General features: G+C 38.2%; 1 protein-coding gene across 1 annotated transcript in view; it reads right to left on the bottom strand.

The window, feature by feature from the left end:
- LOC141477236 (histone-arginine methyltransferase CARM1-like) overlaps nucleotides 1-25,049 on the bottom strand; it is a 69,411-nt gene that overhangs the window by 680 nt on the left and 43,682 nt on the right. Inside the window, 7 exon segments of the mRNA XM_074166334.1 lie at nucleotides 184-321; nucleotides 1,890-1,979; nucleotides 3,381-3,466; nucleotides 5,187-5,268; nucleotides 8,396-8,486; nucleotides 11,272-11,449; nucleotides 19,409-19,519. Of these exon segments, the coding sequence (XP_074022435.1) occupies nucleotides 184-321; nucleotides 1,890-1,979; nucleotides 3,381-3,466; nucleotides 5,187-5,268; nucleotides 8,396-8,486; nucleotides 11,272-11,449; nucleotides 19,409-19,519 (776 nt within the window).

Below are 25,049 nucleotides of genomic sequence, written 5' to 3'. Positions count from 1 at the left end.
GTCTCACCATGTTGACCTTGTGAGACTACATAACTGTCACTGATACCATGTATATTGGTAATAGTATAAATAACCAGAAATAACAAATGTGGGTACAAGCGTACCCAAAATTAACTGGTGTCTTCTGGGTACCTCTAACAAGAACCAAACTACAAAATCTACTTGGGAAGCTTTTACACTTACCGCTTATTGGCAACCAGTAAGACTTTCCCTGAGAGAGTTTCCCCCTCTTTAGCAAAGAGGGGTGTCTGAAGAAGGCAGCGTACTTGATACCAGTGAGTGAGGGGTTCTGTCGGTGCAGTGGACAACCAAACAGTTACCCTAAAACAAACAAGAAAAACTATCTAGACTTTCTCTCCTATTTTCTCCTTTTGGAGACAATTTTAAGTTGTTAGACCTTTATGTATGTGAGGTGTCAGCTGTTTATAATAAACTTTAAACTGCCTTCAAGTAAACTAGCAGAGTGATTTTACCCTATGTTGGGACATCAAGAAGTTATGCCTCATTTTCTTCCTTTATCTGTACTGTGCCTGTCACCACCAGATCTCTGTGCTTAAGCCAATTACGGAGATTCAAAAAAGACGCTCTTGAGACTCCTGTTTTCTCTTCTTTCCACACTGCCAGGATACAGAATACAAATTTCCTTCTTCTCTTACCACTCAGACAATTTCAACAAATTACAAGAAATGAAGTTTTATCCTGAATGTGGCAATGTGATTCTTCACAAGGGTAGTTTCATCCTTAAACAACACTCCCCAAGACAGTTCTATACCTCGTTTTCACTTGCAAGAGATATTTCAGTAATATATTGCAAGGGGCCATAGGTGCAAAGAAAAGGATGACACAAGTAATAACACAAGCCCAATCCACTGAGATTAAGTTCTAAGACAAAGAACTTCCAGAGTTGTAGAAACATGAAAGAGCTGCTGATTAAGCAATTGCCTACTCCAAAATATGAGGCCTTCTCAGCAGAGGATTTCAGTCAGTTCCTGCAAGTCTGAAATTTTCTGTACCATTTTAACTCATGTGGAGTTTCTGCTTCCTTTTTTAAGATAAAAAAATTACTATCAGCTATTAAATAGAAATGCACATAGGTCCTTTTTCTTTTAATGGATATACTATTCTGAATTCTTGACAATCCTCAAAGTCTAATAAAAGGCATTTATCAACACAAATAAATAGAAGTGCATTTTACAATTTATTGAAAAAAAATCACCTAATCTAAACCTAATCTAACTGATCTAAAACTAGATCAGTTTAACTGGGAAATCAACAAATCCTACTTAAGAGCTAAATACAGATAGCTGAAATCTATGTTTTGACTACCTGAGTAAGTTAATCTAATTTTCATCTATTTACTATACCAGATGACTGTCCCCATTTTGAAATAAATGCCTGGTGCTGCAGTGAAAAATTTTCCCAAGTCTGGTGAAATTTTCTCCATTTCCGTTTTGTCAGCTGGAACTTGTAGCCTGCTTTTTTTTTCCTCACAAAAAAGACCAGCCCAAATGGGAAAGTCCAGCTTATGTTCAAATGCTGCTGCTTTACTTAAAATGTAAAACAGAAAGGTCTCTAATAATACCAAAAAAATCAGCATTGTGTGGAACAGTGCATTTTGACCCTCAACAATTCCTGGATGTGGTCTACTGTAGATAATGTGCATCCCAATCAACAGGAAGCAAGATCACCACCCTCTAGTCATACTGCTAGCACTAGGTTGTCATACTTCTTGTTACCTCTGGAAGGGTGTTATTTCTTTAATATGAAGGAATTACATTACAAACTAGGTCAGCACCAGATAAAGGTCTAGTACTGGCACCCTTTGTATGATAGATGTGATTTTTTCCCCTGTAGTTAGTATTTCGAAGGAATAAGGAAAAAGTACTTACAGTGATCCTACAAATGCCACATCAAACCAGAAGGCCAGGCCATGGATTAGTCCAGACTGCATCATTTGGAAAACAAAAGGGATTTCCACTCTGCAGGAGAAAAAACATTATGCTGCCAAAATAATTTCCAAAAAGTACTGGAAATTCCACCAGAAACCTACCTTGTACTAATTTATGAATTTCCATTCTTATTCATCAGTTTGTCACAATTTGCCATATATTTAGAAGGATATGCTCTTTTTTTCTGTGTCAATAGAAATAACCAATGGCACGGATCTAGGTGTTAGTTTTTTGTGTGGCTTATTTGATAGTAGAATCCAATATGCCACTACACAAGTGTTACTGCATCATTTGTGGCAATATTGCTGACTGCTATAAATATAGGGGTTCAGTCTTTCCAGTGGAAAATTTCCTATTGCTGTTGAAGGACTTGGGTTTAGTATAAATACTATTTTTAATAGGAAAATGTTCCACTACAAATTTGACAAACAGAACTACTACTGGAACAAGAAGGAAAAATTGACCTGCTTGAGCATGAGCTCAAATATGTTCCCTTCCAAAAGAACTATTACTGGCTGTGTAGCTGAACCCAAACCTCACCCACTCTTGCAGAAATATCGTAAAACTGGCATTGACATATGAACATATTAGTTCTGAGAACCACTACAGGAAGTCAGCCATAGCCACCTGAAACTGCAAAGCAATTCTACAGCTGCTTCCCCCCTCTTACAGCAATTCTTCTCTCTCACTAGACCATGTCATTTATACAATTAGTTGTGAGTCATGTTGAAACAACAAGGGTTCAGAGCTTCAAAGACAGTCTGTGGTATTTTCCCCTTGTCACAGTGTCTTGCAAGGACTTGAAGTACCCCCTCAAGTTCTCACATATGGTACATTTTATTTCACAGACGTACTGAGGACGAGGCTTCTCCACTGTCATTCTAGGACACAAAGGATGCAGGTTGTTTTATATACAAGACTTTCCAACTAAAGATTTGAAGGAGCTATGTAGGGAAGTAAAGAGGTACAGCTGATTCCTGTTAGACTAGAAAATGTTTAAAAAAAAAGAGAGATACACAAGAGTTCAGCAAGGCAGCTTGTGATGGTACCATTTGAGAAGGTGTTTTAGGATGTCTGAACAGAAAAAAAAAAACCTGCCTTGTTACTAGAATTAAATGATGTGTCCCAAGATATCATGCTAACAAGTAAAAACTGTCCTCCAGAGCCTGTTTTATCCCTTTCAGTAGGAAAATTTTGTGAACTGATCTCTGGTGTTTCACAGACTCACAAACAGGCTCCTCTGCTAATGCTAGGCAAATCATCATGCAGATGAACATTCTGGTCCATTAGGAGTGGTGTACTAATCATTTTGTCCCGACACCTTCCCTCCTCCACGGCCACCACCAAAGCTCCCTCTGTCTCTGAGCACTGTTGATCAACAGCCAGTTACAAAAATGAAAAATGAAGAGTAGGTTGCTGGTGTCTGCTGACCTATGCAAATCTTCCTCAGCAGCTTCCAGGAAGTTGACGGTGTACTTCACCGTCTGTGCCATCAGAATTCTCACATCAAAAGTATCCTATGGGAGTGAAAAAAAAAAAATTAAAAAAGTTGCAATTGTTACCATTCTGTCTTGTCAATGTATAAACCTGTTTTCTGTTAAAAAAAAAAATGTGGAACAAGACCAAAAAAAAAAAAAAAAAAAAAATCAACCTTCACACCTATAAATTTATTTTAAATATTTCATTTTATTAGCATCCCTTAGAACATTGTTAGATTTTGCAATATTATCAGGATTTAATATATTTGATAGCTTACATACCCATCAAAGACATTTTTATTCAACCTAGAAAGAAGAAAATTTGTCCAGAAATTGATCACTTGGGGTTGGTTTGTTTTTTTTTTTTTTAAACCACACACATTTTAATGTGCTCTTCTGCATTGCACAGTTGGGTAAGCTGAACAAAGACAGTATGGAAATACTTGAAAAATAAATTATGAAGTATAGAAAGCAAAATTACTTAATATAGATTGCTGTCTAGAAAAAAGTTACAAGTAGTCAATCAGCAAATGAAAACTTTTCCCTTAATTTTTCTTTTTTTTTTTAATCACATGTACTAATCCTAATCTATCCCTGCTCACAAGCTCTTTCAGAAGTAAAGCAAATTCTTAACATAAAGGATTGTATCACATCCCCCCACTGAACCCATCTAAGAACTAAAATTTGTCTACAGAGTAAGGGGAACCCAAGGAGATATGTGATTTTTAAAGAGAAATAACAATTTAATGTGGCTTTTATTGGGCAATGCATTTCTGATCTTCAAGGGAGGAAGAATCTCAGCTAAGAAATCAAAGCAAAACATGTACATCAGACAGGATGCAAGTAAATACCGCAGTGCTACAGATTTCTCCCTTCTCTAACTGCAAGCCAAAGAGTCAGCACGGAGAATGACCATGCTACAGACAAAGACACAGCTGAAATTTATGAAGACAAATGAGAGTTTTCTCATATCCATTTCAAGTACTAACAGCAGTGGAGTGCAGAAGGTTCCATCAGTAATCTGATGGTCCTTCCAGATTTCTGGATAGGTTTTAGGGTCTCCATGTGACAACTGCTATTGCTACTTAAAGCAGTTAGCTGAAAGTTATCCAATGTCTGTTGTAGTCAAATTTCTGAGAGCGAAGCTTTTCATTGCACCTACACCAAAGCATTATACTGGGGCAGGGGGTGGCAGGTGGGGATTGTTTAGGTTCTTTCCCCAGAGAGGTGAGAAGGATTTCTCCCGCATTCTTTCTAACTTGGTACCACCTAGACTTTTACTAAAAAGAAAGAAGGAGAATGGCAGGTGCTAGATCCAAGTTACTAATAAAATAAGGATGTTAAAAAAAGGTTGTTTCATAATACAGAAACCTGTTTGCCTGGCTGCTTTCTCTTTTCCTTTAATTTGTAAATCAGAGATAGAAAGGGAAAAATCAAGGTCAAGTCATTTTTTTAAGAGACTGGAAAGACTGAGGGAAGCTAGTTGCATGTCATCAAGACAGTTGTTCACATGCTGTGGCTTCCTAATGTGTGCGTATCTCTAGACATCTGTTATTCATAGCAAATATTACATATTACATATGGTAGTTAACCTTTGACAGCAGCTCTGTTCACACTTGCAGTTATTTTCTGGCTCTCTACTCAACAGCCACAGAGCTCTGTTAAACAAGGAGGCTACTGTACCTCTAGGATTTTGTGGAGGGGATGAGATAGGGAGGGGGAAAACCACAAAAAATAACCCCCAGACATACAAACCTACCACAATAGGTTGTCGGAAGTACTCATCCACAGCTGCACTGCGCAGGCTGGACAGGTTGACCCCATAAAAGCATTCTTGGTACCTAGAAACAGTAACACATAAAATGTTCAGGGGAAAAATGCCTTTTTTTCTGGGTTCCAACCAGACCCAGGCACAGTAACTATAAATAGCAGGTGAAATGTGGCTTCCCTTTCCCTTTCTCCTGCCTGCCAAGAGGCCAAATTTCAGCCCTCCTTAGCTTACTTTACCTTTCCTCACAGCTCTGGGGTGACACGATCCCATCAAATGGGCATACGGACATATTTCACACTATACCTCTGAAAGAATACACACAGCAAGCAGAGAATAGGCAGAAGGGCTGAGGCACTCTTAAGCTACATTTGTAATCTTGAGCTATTCCAGAATTAGGGGTGGACCTTGTATAAATCAAAATAGTGATGAGGACACCTGTATTACAGGTCTGTTCCTTTTTCTTGACATTAAAGAAGAAAATAAATGTCATCCTATATCAACTGAACAGGGAAAAAAAAATAGCATTTTTATCTTACCAATTTATGCAAATTTGCATTTGATGTATATTCAGACTATTTCCAGTATGAAATTTGAAATGAAAATACACATGCTTGCAGTAATTTTCCTCCTGCATATAACCCTCTTATCAAGTCATTGAAAAGTTTAATAGGTATCTTTACTTCCAGATAGCATACACGAAAATGGGGTAGAAAGGGGAAACAGCAAGGAAGGTCAGCTCCTTGTGATGGAAGTGTCATCTAGATACAAAAACATGGTCAAGCCTTCCCAGTCTTCAGAAGCACTTAAAAAGGGAAACTTTAAATGTTTGTCCTCATTGTTACAGCATCATACAACTCATAAATTCTCCATTATTATTTCTGTTAGTCCCTAATTGCATAAAGGGAAGATGCCCAGATGACTGTATGCCTTAAAGATATCTGGGAAGATATCTTTAAGGAAAGAACTCAAATAAACACAACAGAGGAAATCAGCTGACATCCGTAACTGCAAGTGATCTTTTACCATTTTCCATATGTTTGCTGTACTATATAATTGAGTTCCTCATTTATCACTGATGAGAAAAAGAAAAAATGCACACTATTTTTAACTGCTTGATGTATATTTATGCTTTGTATCTTTCTATCTTTGCAAGGTTTTCACCAACAAAGAGAGCAGTCTACTCTTCTATGGTAGACTATAGAGTGGCACACTTTTGGCAATGATTAGTAGTAAATACAAATTAATATGCAACTCTGGAGCAAATCAGTAAGCCAATCTACAGGCCTGAAGACAAACAAAACATACTTACACAGTCTCATAATTATTATAACTGAACAGACTCAAGACAATAATTTTAGGCTGCGTGTTTCACACACACTTTTCTGTTGTACAGTAAACAGGCTATGCTAACTGCTGCATCTGATGTTAGAACACACAGCATGATTTTTTGCACAGGATTTTGGAGGGTTTTTAAAGTCCTGATGCCTTTACCAGATGAAAGCTCAAATCACAAATCGAGATATTTATTTCAGTCTTTTGCTCAAGTACTATCACCCAACTGGATCCAAAACCATATCCAATCTCTAAGACACAGGAGAGATTTAGCTAAAGAGGAAAGGATGTATTACACACAAAACACATCTTCTGTTGCGAGTAACAAAGCTGGACAATGAATGAAAGCTGTTTCTTGAGGCCTGGAATTTGAAGCTTAGCAAATCACAGGCTGTCACCAACTAGTTCCTGACGGCTTGCTTCAAACATCCAAGAAAACCCTGAGAAATTGCTTTGTCTGAAAAAGGACTTTTATAGCTCTGGATCTACCAGGATATGCAGACTTTTTAATAAGAAGAACATGAATGTCCTAGAGTGGTGCAGAAGCAGAACTACTGCACTCTCACTCAGAACATTCTGATCCCATATTTGGCTGAAGACATTAGAAGCATTAATTTTTTGGTCTTTAGAGCACTCAGTAACCACAAGAGTATTTAATCCTCTTGCACAATCAATGTCCTGGGCGTACAACCACACAAAACTACAACTATGTGGACTGATAGGAGGACTGATACTATAGCCCTCTGCTCAGGGGATATCTCAAGACAGCAATAAATTATATTGTAAGCACACAAACTATTTTGTCTAGGAATATATCAAATAGAACCTGATATACAAAGAGTACAATCAAGGGCAAATGTGTGACATTTCTGTGCTTAGTTTGGTTGAAACATTCTCATAAAAATTTTTTCATGAGAATGTAGATAAGTAGGTAATAAAGAGATCTGTCAAAAATGGGAGACATCCTTTTGCAAAGATGGGTAGAGGAAAGACTGCAGTATGCTGTGACTTAGATACCAACCTGACCACTATCATAATTACAAAGTATTACTGCAGTCTGTGATAATAATGTCAATGACAAAAACACTCTTGGCACAGATAGAAATTAGGTACTAAAGCAGACTTGAAAAATCTGGTTTTTTCCCTTTATGCAGTTCTCTGAAAGCCTTGCAGTGGTGGACAGGTAGTTCACCTCATTAAATGTATGCATGTACAATCACTGGGATCAAATCATGCAGCTAGATACAGATGAAGTTCTCTTCTCTTTTTTTGGAATCATCTCAATTTCTCCTCATTAGAATATTGCTGTAAATATTTCCTCCTATACAGAGCACAGCAACAGCTCAACAGTGGATAGTAGCAGTGGGACACTCCAAGGCAAAAGCAGTACAACTTCTTGTTAAAGCTGCATGAAAAATCCAGGTGGACAGAAAGTAATTACCAAATTGGAAATTGTTCAGGTCATGGGAACTAACACTTATTGTTTGTGAAGACCGCCAAGGAATATGCTCACCTGGAGCTTCACGCAATACAATGATCACCATCCGCAGTGTACTACACTGTGGTGTAGCAAAGGAAACACTAATACCTGATTCACAGTCAACTATTTTTCTCACAATGGATGCTCTGTGGAGTCAACTTCTCTTTCAAAAATAGACCCGGTCAGCTCTAGCACTTCCTGAGAGACCCTTCACACTTGCACAATAAACAGTATGACTGTAGGCCAGAGCAGAAGTGATCACGGAGAACATAAAAGCATTCTCTTTCAATGTTGACAGATAGTTTATGCTGAATCAAAGAACTGATTTTATTTTTAACCTCTACTGAATCCTTGGTAAAAATAAAATGACATAAACAATCATTACCAAAAATTGGCTCTGGAGTAGTGTTCCATGTACAGCTGCTCATCAGAAAAAGGAGCCAAATGAATGTCACTGTATGTTGGGAACATCATTCCTAGTAAATAAAAGACAATATAAAGTAGAAAGGGAATTGTTCAAGAAGTATTTGGACAATGCTCTTAAATACATGGTTTAATGTTAAGGTTGCCCTGTATGGTGTAAAGGAGTTGGAGTCGATGATTCACCTAAGTCCCTTCCAAACGAGGATATTCTGTGATTCTTTTGTCCCACAGATGTCTCTACAGGATTATCTTCACTAGCAAGAAACCACTGGCTCAGAAGTAGCAACTGTCATATACTTTCGATATCTTAACATTTAGTTTCATTAACATATGGATAACTGAAATGTGAATAAGATAAAGCAGTTAGTAAAAAACCCAACCCAGAACAACTTATAGAACAGACCAGAATACTTCATAAAGTCCTAATAATTTTATTGTCCTACATCGAATCTTTGAATTATTTGGCTTCCTTCAAATGAAGTGAAATGCTAGCTATTAAATACCTTCTCAACACTCTCCAGTGGAATTATAGCACCTTCTTCTCTTATAGCTAACCTAATAAATATAACATCTGTGTGAAGGATTTGCATTAAAGCTCAGGCTTGATCTTGAATTAAACTGCTGGGTATGGTTTTGGTCAAATTTAAATTTGGAAGAATTGCTGTTAATGAATGAAGTAGTTATAAGCACTTTACTCTTAACACTTTTATCCAGGAACCTCATAGCAATTCAGAGTAAATACTGAGAATTTTACAAACACAAAAATGTATATTATACCTTTTTTCTTTTATTTTTTTTACAGATGCTGAAGTTGAGAAGCAGAATTTTATTTGTGTGAAGCAGCAAATCAGTCACAGAGCAGGTAATGAAATACTGATCTACTAATTTGCAAGAATGCATTTTCATTAAGATCTTGCACTCTAATGGCTCTGGAAAACAGAGGAATTACCTTATATTATCTTCTGTGGATGGTGCCTAGCAGCTTAAATGAAAGTCCTTTTATTCTATTGTGCATGTGTCAATGGAAGCAGGAAATAAAGCTTGGTCATTTTGAACTACACTTGAGCATACTTCTTCACCCTTTTTTAATCTGGTATAAAACACAACGCAAAATTGAAGGGGAGGACAGGTAAGGGAGGGGAGGGAAAAGGAAACAGCTTTCCTTTTGTAAGTATATCATGTAGGCAGAGTCCACAGGAATTTAAATAAAGAACACCCACTCACAAAATAGACATGATTTTTAAAACTGGCTGTGGGGAGAATATTAACAAGTTTGCAGAGAATTTCAGACAGAAAGTTTCCAAACCTAACTGGTACTAAATAGTAGCAACTTACTCAAAATGTCACAGAGTTGGGGTTGTTCAGCCTGGAGAAGAGAAGGCTCTGGGGAGACCTTATAGCAGCCTTCTAGTACCCAAAGGGTGCCTACAAGAAAGCTGGGGAGGGACTGTTTGCAAGGGCATGTAGCAACAGGACAAGGTACAATGGTTTTAAACTACAGCAGGGTAGGTTTAGATTAGATATTAGGAAGAAGTTCTTTACAATGCGGGTGATGAGACAATGGAACAGAGAGGTGGTGGAGGCCCCATCCCTGGGAGACGTTCAAGGTCAGGTTTGATGAGGCTCTGAGCAAACTGATCTAGTTAAAGATATCTCTGCTTACTGCAGGGGGGTTGGACTAGACGACGTTTAAACGTCCCATCCAACCCAACACATTCTATGACTCTTAAGATACTAATTTCAGCTAACTCCTCAGACAATCATTAAGTTTAATAATGACTATGTAAGGTGATTCATGCCCACCGTACAAGTGAGAAATCAGAAAGTTAGGCATGTATCCTTAAAAGCATTCACTCATTTAAAACTGAAAATGAGCTGCCTGCTGACCAGTTTGCAGAAGCCCTCCTCTGAAACTGCTCCCTAAGAATCTAAACTGGAGACTTAAGATCAGTGGCTGAGTTGAAAAAGTGTACCAAAAAGGGCTTTGCAAGTTTGAAACAACTCAAAAGCAAAGTCACTAGCTCTCTGCATCAAGGCAGAGATTCAGCCCATGCTTCAAAAACTTCCCTGCTGCAGAAATTTTACTTGAGAAAGGTCTCTTCTAAAGAATCTTTTAAAGAGAGACTTCATTTTCAGCAGTTCATGTAGAAAGATGTTTCATTCAGCAACTGGATGCTCAGATTCGTCTCTCAAAGAAGATTTTGAGGAGGTCCTAGAACTTCCAGATTCTCTTCAAAACTCCTCCAAACACAGGAGGGATGAAAGACAGAGCACTGAATGCTATGGATCTCTTACATGTCATTCAAAAGGCAACATCCAAGTATTAGAATAAGATATTTGGGAGAAGCCCAATGAAAGGATGTCAAAACAATTTGAACTTCACAGTTTTCCCAAAGACAGCATATTAGAGTTTTTTTTCCAGAAAAAAAGCACTTGTCCTATTTGACCATTCTGCTCTCATCTACATTCCACTGTCTGGCAGCTGAGGCTAGTGTGCCATCATCTACTGTGATACATTGCAACAGAGATGCAATCATACTGCATATAGCAGCAGGTTAAGATTAAAACACAAGCAAAACCCAGCAGTGCAACAGCAGCATACTCAAAAACTACTTCCACTGTGAAACAGCAAGAAGCCAGAGCATAGTACAATACCAATGGAGGCTGCCTCGTTATATTAATTCCCCTGGGCCCCCTAGATTTCGGTTGTAGGGATAGAACAAGGGTATAAAACTAGACAGTCCTGGACTACCAATTCAAGATATTTTTTTCCTTCTTTCAGAAGCTTTTTGTCTTTCTTTCTCTATGCAGGGGAGGTAGCTGTGGGGACACACTCACCATTTGACTTCAACCATTTTTTGGAATGGAGATAACTTTCCAACATCCTTTCGTTGAACAGCATATAACCCATGGGTTCAGAAATTACCACATCAACACTCTCAGGCAGGGAGATCTCCTCAACTTTTCCAGACAGAACTGTGATCTTGTCAGAAAGGTTGTTGCTTCTTACCAACAGCTGGAGGAAAAACAAAAACACACAGAAAGTGTTGACTCCTTTGATTATCAGAATTTTTATCAGAGATGTAAACCAACTCCCTCAGTCTGTTGATCAGAATAAAATATAAAGGTAACATATTTTTCCTTGCTACATCAAAATTTCTAATGACTGGGGATCACTGGAGTGAGCTCAAAAAATGCATTGTGTGGAACCAGCAAGTGACAATACAAGTACTGTTGTCCTGTAAGCTGTAACTGTAATCAATATCTACAAGAAAAAAAAAATAAATCTATGAGGAAATGGTGGATATTTTAATTCAATACAGAAGAGTACAAAGAAAGGGTCTTCATAATTGTCCAAATTTTAAAAAAAATACTCTTCTTGAGTGAGCTACATCGTCAAGAAATTATGAAGAAACTCAAAAGCTGAAAAGTTTGTGCTGAGTAATTTCTAAGCATAAATGAAGTATAGCAGTATATTCACATAAGCACATTCAAATGGGCCAGCACTTAGAGCCAGGATACTGGAGATTTACCCACTTCTATGTGCATAATTAACCTCACAGAAAAGTGTTTAATGAACAGAAGAAATGGAAATAAGTTTTATGTTCAAATTCAGTAAGTTATTAAGGACAAGAAAAACCTTTTCAACCTATATATCTACACATAGATGCATATCCTATTTAGCTGTACTGTACTCAGTCATACGGGGAAGTACCTAAACCTCTTATGTTTAAATAATGAATAGAATTTGGGTTCTTTTGGCAAAAACTTACAAAGAAGCAATTATTTCACACTAATCTGAGTTGTCTGCTGGGAGATTCTGTACAGTGAAGCATCCTTTGCAACAGCACAGTAGGTGATGTCCAGAGATACCAGGAAAAACAATGATTTTCAGCCATAACCCGCCAGTATAAACTACATGCTAATATGATAATAAAACTACTAAACAAAACAAAAATCACTGTACACTAACATGCTATCAATTTAGGCAAATAACATTGCTGCTTCTCTTACTGAGAAGTGTTTGTATCAATTTCTAAGAACAGGCTGACAGATTTTGTTTTAAAAGTGCTTTAGACCACAGACTATGTGAGCAGACACATGATGTGATTTCATTTTGGAAATGAAATTATCATTTTGCTCACAGGTGAATTCTGAATCTAAAAATAACTGTCAACAGCTCAGCAGCAGCATGGATGTACAAAAGCAAGAATCCTAAATCATTTCAGACCCTCACAGACTGTGACACAACTCATAGTTAGCTAGAGGGCAGCAGAATATTACAGTATCTCTATCACATGCAGTGGAGATGCTTATATTATGAAAATTTTTACTTTTACTGGAAATAGTAGCATGGAGACAAATAGAAAAGTTTTCATTGCTATTCTGCATTATTATTATTACAGAACTTTAAAAAAAATCATCAGGGTTTCTTTGCTTTCCTGCCCTTAGATACAGCAAAACCAAATAAAATTATAAGAAAAACTGTCAGTATTAATCCTCTCCTTTAGAGTGTAGATATGACTTGGGAAAGCTAAAGTTCCCTGTGCTTTTGGCCTTCTGATTAAAAGGAATTTAGCTTAGGTTTTGGCTGCAGAGTCTCAGGGAACAGAAACCTCTGCTTATTCACACAAAATTCTTCTCAATGTCCCACCAATACATTCTGACAGTGGTCTGAAGAGTCAAGGCAATTCTGCATCTGCCAAAATCTCAGTCTGTGCATGGAGACTGTCGAGAAGCCAATGAATGCCAGTTTAATCAAGTATTTTCGCATGCATATCTGAGACATTGATTAAGACACTGATTTATTTCAGAGAGAAGATAACTTGTCCTATGGAAGATTTTTTTGGTGATTTTTACAGCTGTTTAGAGTTAATTAATAGTTCATATCTATCTGGATTGGTGGCAATAAAAAGCAAGTTTGGAAAGTTTTCAACATCTAACTTTTTTTTAGTTATTTTTAAACACAAAGATAATTTTTCTGAAATTGAAATTTATCATGCATTGATGAACGCTGGTGGGACATTATTACATGAACAGAAGCAAAAATCAATTAATCAACATTAAATATTGGAGACCTACAGTGTCCCACAAATTCCACGCACCTCTTTGTACAAGAGTAACATTCTACATAATTAACAGAAATAATTTACAACAGATACAGAACACAAGCACACAAGCATATTCTATCAAATGCACATAAGACACTGTTAACTTCTACTCCCTGCAATATTAGTCCAAAACTGAGATTTAAAAATAAACAAATAAATAAATCACTTGGAGATAGTTGGGACAGAGATAGTTTATAACTGTTAGCTTATAGCCTTCTCAATCTTGTTTGAACTGATTTTTGACAGGATTATTAAGTTAATTCACCCTCTGCAGCACCTTCATCACTTCAGGGTTCTAAACATTGAAAATTATTTCTGCCATTACCAATTCGACTTTACTGCTAAGGCAGGAATGTTGGCCATGCCATTTAGAAAATATATCTTAAACTATTTCTTTGTCTCTTATAGTGATACCCCCAATCTGTATCTTCATCTTGACAGCTTGCTGGTTTTACTAATCTAAAGTGGAGCTTCTTTTTTAAATATTAGCAAATTTTGTTCCTTTAAAAAAATATCTTATTGGCAACTTAAGAACAAGCAGCTAAGGGTGATGGCAATAGAGCTTTTTGACTCAGTGCCTTTGGGAATAGCAAATTTGTGGCAAAAGGAGAGGGCGTATATCTGAGTGGCTGTGTTTTCATATCCCACACAGTATTTCATAAAATCCTGCAATCACCAAGTTATGGTCAACAAAATATGTTTGAACAAAAGGACCAAAGTCGTTTCAATATTTCATGGCTTTAGTGAAGGAAAAAGAAAAATCCAGGGATAAAAACAATTCCACCCAGTATCTTAGCATTTTGTCAGTGACTGAAAGGACTGAGTTGTTTTCAACAGCTGCTCTCTCTCATGATTCTCTGGGATTTCAGAGGACTTTGAAAGCAGGGCAAGATTACAATAAAATTGATACCCTAAACCAACACACAAATACTTACATTTATATCTGGTATAGGCACTCGCTTCAAATGGGTTGCATCAGTCTGCCACCAAATGTGCCTATGTTGGCATTCTGGCTATTTTTTCCTTACCTTTTTTCATGCAGCATTCATGAAAATTAAATGCTCAGAAGTTTTTTGTAAAATAGTAAGGGTTTGTTTGACAAAAAAACAGATGAAACCTAATCTCTGTAATATATACAGGTAAGCAGAAACTTCTCACATACATCTCTCCTCATGAAAGGTGCAGTTTTATATCCAGAACAGTAGACCTCTCACCCAATGAAACAGAGATACAAAAAGAGTCACAAAACTGTTCCATACACCTGATAATCAATATCATGAGTCATACAAAGCTACAAAGCCTTCTTACTCTAACTACCAGAGGCATTGTGCTCACAGGCTCTCATCCTGCCAAGGAACGTCAACCAACCTGACATCTGCTGGAAAAGTAGCATGACGAGCTGTAGGCAATCCCGGACACTCCTGGAATGCATTGAGGATAACTTCTTCAGCCAGGTAACAGACAGCCCTAGCAGAGGGAATGTGATACTGGACCTTATGGTAACCAAAACAATTGAGCTAATTGGTGACATCAAGACTGCAGGCAGCCTGAGCTGCAGTGATCATGCACTGGTGGAGTTCGCAGTCCTGAGGGTCAGGCAAAGAGTAAAATCAGGAGCCTGAATTTCAGGGAAGTAAACTTCCAACTCTTCACGGAGTTAGTCAATGAGACCCTCTGGGAAACTGCCCTCAGGGACAAGGGAACAGAACAGAACTGGCAGATCTTTAAGGACGCTTTCCATAGAGTGCAAGAGCTCTTGATCCCCAGGAGTAAGAAATCGCAAAAGGAAGGCAAGAGACCAGCACGGGTGAGTGGAGACCTGCTGGTCAAACTAAAGGGGAAGAAAGAGATGCACAGGCAGTGGAAGCAGGGACAGGTATCCTGGAAGAGTATAGGGGTGCTGCCTGGTTGTGCAGGGATGGGGTCAGGAAGGCCAAGGCGCAGCTGGAGCTGAACGCAAGGCAAGGGGCACAAAGAATAGTAAGAAGGGCTTCTACAGGTATGTCAGCCAGAAAAGGAAGGTCAAAGAAAGCATACCCCCCTGAAGAGGGGGCAAACTGGTAACAGTGGACAAGGAGGAGGCTGAGGTTCCTAACAAGTTTTTACTTCACTGGCAACCTCTCTTCCCACACCTCTCAAGTGGATGGACCGCAAGGCAGGGACTCAGGGAGCAAAGTCCCTCCCACTGTAAGAGAAGATCACGTTGGTGACCACCTGAGGAAAAATGAACATGCATAAGTCTATAGGACCGGATGAGATGCATCCCAGAGTCCTGAGAGAATTGGCTGATGTAGTTGCCAAGACACTCTCCACAATATTTGAAAAATCATGGCAGTCAGGTGAAGTCCCCGGTGACTGGAAGAAGGGAAACATTTCCCCCGTATTTAAAAAGGGTAGAAAGGAGGACCCTGGGAACTACCAACCTGTCTCACCTCTGTGCCTGGGAAGATCATGGAACAGAATCTTCTATAAGCTATGCTAAGGCACAGGGAGGACAGAGAGGCGATTTGAAACAGCCAGCATAGCTTCACCAAGGGAAGTCTTGCCTACCCAACCTAGTGGCCTTCTATGATGGAGTGACTACACCAGTGGACAAGGGAAGAGCTATAGATGTCATCTATCTGGATTTCTGAAAGGCCTTGACATGGTCTCCCACAACATCCTTCTCTCTAAACTGGAGAAATATGGATTTGATGTGTGGACTCTACAGTGGATGAGGAATTGGTTGGATGGTCACATCCAGAGGGTAGTGGTCAATGGCTCAATGTCTAGATGGAGATTGGTGACAAGTGGTGTCCCTCAGGGTCCATATTAGGACCAGTACTGTTTAATATCTTCATCAATGACATAGACAGTGGGATTGAGTGCACCCTCAGAAAGTTTGGGGACCATACCAAGCTGAGCAGTGCAGTTGGCACTCCTGGGGGACAGGATGCCATTCAGAAACTATTGTCTGTGTTAGTAAAAAAAATATCCAGTAGGTAGATCAGACTGACATGAAAGTAAGCAAAAGGTGACAATAATATTAATTCAGAATTCCTTTGAATGCTACTCTTTTCAGTGTAATGAAACAGCAAAATAATGGAGGAGGGAATAAATATTACAGTCCTTGGACTGTAATGATGAGTTGCATTTTAAAATTATATATATTTGGAATTGATCTTCTGTTGTAATTCGTAGCTTAAATGCAAATAAAACTTGTCTAATGTAAACTTGTACGAGAATTACATCAAACATACAGACAACCACAACAAAGAAGCTTGGATCTGTCTAGCTTTTCTGAATGCTTAATGAGGCCATGGAATAAAACAGAAATGCAAGTATATTGCAAACCAATGAAAAAGCTACCCAACTACTACACAGAACACTGACACAGACATGACATATTCTCTAGCGAATACCTAGAATAAATAAGTGATCAAGCAACATGTTTGTATGTGGCAGTATGTTTCCTAGTACAGCAGCTGCTGTGAATTTTCCTTCCAACACAATTTTCAGATAGTATACCACTGCAGACCTATAAACAGTACAGTTTTCAACACTGTCAAATAGACATTTGATTACTGGTAACTGTATTGCAGTGCTAAATTGTTAATATCATTCTTTCAAAGTAAACCTCCAACCACAAAGAGGAATTTACTGTAAACCCAACAAATCTCTCAGTAAAAAGTATTACAGCATTAATTTGCATTGTTCAAATATAATTTCCCTCCAGTCAGTAGTTCATTGTATTCAAGTGTTCTGTATTAAAATAGAAAAAAAATTTAAAAAAGGAACAAGACTCATTAGTGTTACATTCAACATTATTACATAGACCTGAAACAGATGAAAAATATAATAAATCCATATAGAAATGAAAGAAGAAATGGATGGAAAGTAATGCTCTTCTCATAATGCAGATACTTGATACACCATACTAATGAAATCCCACAGTGGAATATTAAGAGGTGACAAATAGTGTACCTAAGGCTAAGCATCTTTATACTCAATAAACTTAAATTCTTATAAAAATATATTATGTGTTAATAGATTAGATATCTGCAATACAGTTCATGAGTAATTTTACAAGAACTTACAACTGTAAAAGTCATTTGTTTCTTTCATATTATATTATATATATTATATATTATATTTCTTATGAAAACTGAGTCCCATTTGGGGAAGTAGAAAGAGGGAAATGACCAAAAATCTATGTATTATCAAACTAAGACTCGGACATTTTAAACAGTACTCCCCAGTATCTACAGCTGCTTAAGGTTCTTTACTCCTCTTTATCAATCATAGTTTTAAGCAGTTTAGCATTTCATCCACCCCAGGAGAAATGCAATTCAGTTTCTAAAACCAATGGATTAATGCTATTTCTCTACCAATAAGTTGCCAGATATATTACTCACATTTACATTGCATCAAAAAATACACAATATTTGACACAATACAAATGTAGCATGTGCCATTTCACTAGTTATTTTGCTTACTTTTGACTGAAGTCCAAACCTGTCACCAAAAACTTAAAAAACTGCTGCTTAAAAAACATACTCACTACTACACATTATACTACTACTAGGAAAAGCAAGTTCTTTTGTTCTTTTTATTATGCTTTCATAAATAAAATTTCTGTCTATCATGAAACAAAGATATTGTACAAAATCTTGTTTACAAAATCCAATGTGAAATAAGAACAACCCTCTACCCTTCCCTCTGAGAGATATCTTCCATATATTAACATCTTTAATGCTTTTGACAGGTCTGACAAAATGACAGACATCAGAAAAAATTCCCTTTAATTACAAGGAATCCTAAGTTAGGTTAGTACTAATCCTTGCCAATTCCAAAAGTAACACACACATAATAAAAAAATATTTGTCAATAGCAGCATGAATAAGGCAGAATTAGAAAATGATTGTATGACACAACACTTTTCGTTAATACATAAGTTAATGAAATATATATGGGAGATTATTGAATGCTGTATTTAAACTGGAATGAAAAATATAAAGAATTTACACGTTAATAACTTCTTCTATCTGGAAAGAAACAGAAATGTCTAATATCCACATTTTTCTTCTTTAAGACCTAAACAGATTATCTCCATTTCCAATAGTAATGCTTTTTCATCACAATGTTACAGTTGACAATAGGTGTTAGCCAGCCTTCACCAAGAGCAGGCTGGATTGCTAGATCAGGACATACAGGAGGAACTTTCACTGAAACACCGATTGCTCACTGTGTGGACTTAGAGGAACTATGGACTCCTAATGTTTCTGATGAACATTTACATTCTAGATCAGTAAAGCAAAAAGAAAAATTAACAACTAGATACTACAAACTTTCTCTAGGTATGGGACAAAAAATCCTCCACCACTTTTCTGCCTCTTCCACATTAAAACTCAGCTAGAGGTGACCAAGTGACAAAATTTATAGTGATAAGGCCCACACTTCTCCCCACACATTCTGATGTTCACCTAAATAAGCAGCGACTGTGAGAAAAAAACACACATTTTGCTGCTGCTGCTATTTAGTATTAGCACTTTTAAGGACGTGAACTTCTCCTACAGCATTCAGTTATCAATACCACTTTGAGTGCTTAGGTTTTTTCACAGAACCCATGAAAACAACATCTGGTTTAATTTTTTTTTTCCTTCTGAAAGTAAAAAGTTTAATCACAGTTATGACTCTTCACCATTTTTCACAGAAACAACATCATATGGTTAATTTACTTGACACATTAGAATACCTTCAAAAATTACCTTCCAAGAAGTTTTGCCCACACTGAAGCCTTAAGCCTTTTCAAGGAACAGCTGTATCTCCCTTAACATTTTCACTCTACACCTTTTTAACACTTGGTTCAGGTGAAAAACACTTACCTCTGCATATTTTGCCATTGAACTGGCTTCAACTGCATAGACTTTTCTAGCTCCAGCCTGCACTGCAAAAAATGAAAGGATTCCTGATCCGCAGCCAACATCTAGGACCACCTTGAAAACAAAAGGCAGACCAAAAGGAACAAAATAATCAAAAAGTCACTTCCCAACACCTCTTTTAAGTAGCTAAATTTTCACAGCTGTACCCTGCTTTTAGTAAGCCTGACATTATGCAAAAATATCACTAATTTCACTTGAAAAAGTGGAAAGGTTTGTTAATGAAAATTTTTAATGCCCTTAATCTTTACTTTAGCAGCAGCAGTTTATTTTTAAAAGACTGTGAATTATAGTCATATGTAAATACATGGTTATGGTTTGGAGGTAATAGGATTTTATAACAAAGTTTCTTTAGGAGAAAAATTTGAAAAACTAGTGTAGTCTGAATCATCTGGGGAGGGAGGGAAAACATGATGGTAATAATTCTTTGAAGAACTACAGAATCATGTCTTTCTTCATGAAAAATCACTCCATCATGTAGAAGTATCTTGGATAAAAACAAACTATGTATCTTTGTTCAAATCTTGGCTCTGCCTGCTGACATTAGTATTAGACCTTTAATTATACTGCTTGATGTGGTGTCTCTCAAAGGCCCTCAGCTAAACATAAATCCCAAAGCCTCATCTTCTCCATCAGTCAGGTGGCTCACCTGTTGTAAGCCAAAATACTGACTGAAATGTTTCAAAGGGTCAAAGTTTTTGTTTCAGTGAACACTGTAATGCAAAGCCAGTGACAGCTGGAATGGTCCAGACAAGCCTCTCGTTCCCAGCTCTGTTCTGTGGTACAAACCCTCTCAACACCACCGCAGAGGCATTAGTACACAGAAAGAGAGCCTAACTGCTGAAGAAATGACTAAGAGGATGTGACTGATGTGATCTTCGATGCAAAGCCCACTTTCATACTGCCCAACAGAAGTAGGCTAATACCAGTACCTTGCTTCCCCAAAATTCTAACACCAGCTTTGAGAAAAATGTCACATAACTGCTCACTATTTGGGCTCCTCCTATGGGTTTGTGCTTGACTGAAAATCAGGAGCAACGGTTTTCCTGTCCCTGTGGCTGAAATTTTAATTAAATTTTGATCAAAGATACGAAACTCACCAGCCCGTTAGGTGACTTAAGCCACCTGGAACTGAAACTTCCTAAGATTTCAAAGCACTTCAACCATGAAACCAAGCTACAGCTCTGATCCAATCTCAAGTAGAGAAGCTTAAATACAATACAGATACAGAGCGATACAGCACCATAGTATGTCACCAGCTACCCCTGTTCTTTATTGCCTCTCTGCCCCAACTTCCCATATAATGCACATTGCTTACCAGCCTTTAAAAACGCAAAGAGAAAATGTTGTGTATTAACACAGAATACTTATGACAGAAAAATAATCTCTTAGAATGAAGGGCACATTCCACTCTCCAAAAGCTACTCTACTTGACATTTAGGTTATATATTAAAGAATGCAGTCTAAGACACATGGCTGTGTTGTAGATAATATGAATCTGTGTTACAGAAATACTGCACTGCAAAATAAATTAACATTGCTTCTGATATTGCACATAGTCTCAACTTTGGCATAGAAGCCAGAACCTTGCCTTTAATAATTTTCTTTACCAGTGAAAGATTTTATTAAGCTCATTTTTTATGTCAGAGATGACAGGCTGTTACAGATCCAGTTTTGTTTCTACACTTGGCAGGTGTTAGAATATGCCCCTATGGCCAGAAGAACCAGCTCTTCAGAAGAACCAGTGACAGTAAGTATCAGTTACGTAAGTAAAGAGGGAGACAATGACAAGTCAAGGACAATTTCATTGAACTATAGGTGTGACAGAAGGTTTGGTAGGCTATTTCTCAATACCCAATGGCAACCACAAATACAATAATGTTATCTCTCTGCATACATCTAAAATATAACAAAGAGTCAACTGCTCGAGTTCAACATCAAATATCCAATGGAGAAATACAGCTTTTTGCACTAGACCCAATTCTGATGCCATTTCTTACACTATACCTATGTCTACATCAGTGGGTAGTACAGCTGTATTGAAACGTCTTTCCTCTGGATGATTTACTAAGACTAACCCTTACCTGATTTTCTTCTAGCTTAGTCCAGTTCAGTTTCTTCCAAAATTAATCCAGCTTGCTTACTCAGAGACCACTCCACAATGTGAACTGAAGCACCCTGAGTGTCCGTGATATAAATTCACTGCAGAAGCTGACTCCTGAACCACATTAAGACTCTAATGAAGACACAAACGAGCACAGCAAACTGAAGCAGCTGACACAGAGGTAGTATTTGCCCAGTAATTAGTGAAGCAAGAGGAAAAGGGGATCAGAAACCATATGTGACATACGTAGGAATTGCTGGAGGCTGCACAACAAGGCATTGGCATGCCCTGTAAGACTGTAGGACTTGCTAGATTAACAGCCCTTGGCACACCAGAGACCTTGATCCAGGATAGAACTTGTAAGGGAGGATGTTGCTGTGTGGGTGCCAGGCTGCATGGGATGGCTGATGGCCCTCCCCGAGGCTGGGATTGATGGTGACCTGTGGGGAGGTGGGCTCTGGCTGAGAACAGCCATCAGGTATGAAGCAATGGGTGGAGAGGAGCTGACTGTGAACCACTGGGGAGGCTGAACAAGAGATAATGAGGATCTTCACAAACGCTTTTTAGCGGAAAAATCCCTGAGCACCAACACCTGGCTGTGCAGCTGGTACCACAGACAGAAATTCAGCTTTTATAAGCGCAGTACCTTCTTGAGGAATGAAGACAACTGGGGGGAGACAGGACCATCTAAAAAAGCAGGGTAAGACTTTGCCATCAGTTTTCCAACCTAACAAGTCCTGAAAAACTAGGTATATGCTGTTGGAGGTCATCCTTGTTGGAAGAGAAGTGAAGGCATGAGGGGAAGTATTCAGGAGACAGCACAATGGAGGGTCCCCATGTAACACTTGTAAAAGCAGCATGACAGAGGAGCCATCTGACATGCATGTACACAAGCACACATACCATGGGAAACAAACATGAGGAATCTGAAGTCCATGCACAGATGCACAGTTTTCATCTCATAGGGATTACAGAGACATGGTGGGATAGCTTGCACAGCTAATGCTGCGATGGATGGCTACAGGCTGTCAGAAAGGACAGGCTGGGAAGGTCAGGAGGAGGGGTGGTACTCTATGCAAAGAATGACTCAAGTGTGTGGAGCTCTGGGCATAGGCAGTGAGCTAGCTGAGAGCTTACAGGTAGGGATGAGAAGACAAAGGGTAGGGATACAGCTATTATTGAAACAGGAATCTGTTACAGACCACTTGATAAAGAACAGGAGGGAAACGATGCCTTCTGGAGGAAGCCTCATGATCATAGGCCTTATTACATATCAGGAAACTCAACCACCCCAGTTCTTACTGGAAGGGTGGTATGGTGGGGCACAACCAATCCAGGGGATTTCTGGAGTGTCTTCATAATTTCCCAATAGTAGTGATCAATAAACTGAGCAGGGGAGCTGTTCTATTCAATCTGCTGCTAACAAACATTCCCAGCTTCTAGTGAGAGGATGACTGCTAGAAAGCAGCTTTGTAAAAAAGAGACCTAAGGGTCCTCCTGCTGTACAACAAACTCAATACCAGCCAGCCCTTCCAGCCAAGAAGGACAACTGCATGTTGCATATGGACTGCAACCAGAAAAGGTCAGGGAAAGGCCATTTTTAAGATGACATTTGGGAAACTCTGTCCAGTTTTGATCTCCCCAGCACAAGACAGACACCGACATATTGCAACAAGACCCATGGAGGTCCACCACGATAATCTGGTGGCTGAAGGACGTGTCATATGAAGAGAGGCTTGAGAGAAATCGGTTTGTCTAGTTTTCACAAGAGGCGAGGAGACAGAATAACGGAAGAGCTTACTGCTGTCTTTGTCTGCCTACTGGGAGTTCAGAGGGAACTGAGGCAGACTCTTCTTGAAGGAGACACACAGTAATAGCACGAGAGGCAATGGATCCAAATCATTACACAAGAAATTCCACCAGATAGAGTAAAACTTTTTCACCATGAGTGCTGTCAGACACTGGAACGGATTGCCTACAGAACCTCTTGCATGTCCATCCTTGGATCCATTCAAAATCTAACTGGAGAGACCTTAAGCAACCTGGTCTAGTCAGCCCTGCTTTCAGTAGCTGTTTGGACTAGAGATGTCCAGAGGACCATTCTGATGCAAATTTCTTTAATCCAATGAACTTGCAATGGCACACCTTGCTCCCCAAGTGGCATTGCTGTTATCACTGGCACCTCCCACAGAAACTTTTGTTCCCTCTAGATAGGAAGAGCATCCTCACAGAGCTGCAAGAGCAGTCAATAAGACAAAAAGTACTGTGAAATAACAATACATGGTACTTTCTGAAAAGTGAAATTTTAAAATAAATAATAGACACTTTGGTGATGATGATGTTATGCATATTCAGAGGAAAGGCGGTAGACTGTATATGCTTCAACATTTATTTTGAAATGTGAATGCAGCTACTTCAGCAATTATCAGAAATCAGAGTCGGGAATAACCTATACCCTACTCTCCTGAGTACAGTTCAGTAATGATTCTGCTTTCACCTACACAGATGAATAGCTTTCCTACTGTGAACTTAATGGGAATTACTCACATGTGCAAATATTCTTGTATGCTTGAGTACTTGCACAGAGTCCTGAAAAGTACTTTTGAATAAAAGGGGTGGGAGGTAGAGGTCAAACAAGGAAGAGCAACAACAGGGTGGACACATAAAACTAAAAGCAAAAATGTCATATATCTACAATGACATTTATAATTCATAACTACTATATATCAGCAAGTTATATACCAAAAAAACTTATTTATTTTTTTTTTAGCATGTGCCTTTGACTGCACAATGTGAATAGTTAATTTATGTGATCCTTCATCCAGGATCATTGGAGATACTCTAATTCTAGTTGCTTTAAGTAAGTAAGCTATTCATAAATAGATTACAAATGAAAAAATTCAAAAGGCTCAGAACCTAAGACTGATTTTCAAAAGAAGTAGAAATGTGTCAGCCTTTACTCAGTTTGAAACAGCATTATACACTGCTACTGTTAAATTTAGTTATGAGCCTTTATTTTCATATAACCAACTAAAACACTTAGGACTCCCTAAGTGTCCTTAGGGTTCCATAACAATTTTTGGTTCCATAACAATTCAAAATCCAAGACAAAGTTTTTCTAAAAAATTAGTGAAAGCTTTAAGGGGACTCCTTCTAAGAGTAAATATAAAGGAGCATATGCAGGTAAGAATTAACCTACTAATGTGAAGAATCCAGCCTCAGATTAATTAGATTCTGAATGAATTATTCTTATTCTTTTATATAGACATAAATGGTCAATCCAAGCGCTACTTCCAGCTTGTCCTAAAGTAGCTTACCTCTGACAGAGAGTGTTTGAATTTATCACCAAGAACCCTCTCAAAAGGTCCAGAATTAATTTTGTCCAGCACAACTCGGATAACCAGTTGTACTTTCTCATACAGATATTTTATCAAAAGCAAAGAAGGCTTAGAATAAGAAAAAAATACATTTTATCACCAGGCA

The sequence above is a fragment of the Numenius arquata genome, chromosome Z (assembly GCF_964106895.1).
Source record: "Numenius arquata chromosome Z, bNumArq3.hap1.1, whole genome shotgun sequence".
NCBI classification, from domain to species: domain Eukaryota; kingdom Metazoa; phylum Chordata; class Aves; order Charadriiformes; family Scolopacidae; genus Numenius; species Numenius arquata.
Note: the sequence above shows the minus strand (reverse complement) of the source record. Positions and strands in the feature narration are given on the sequence as shown.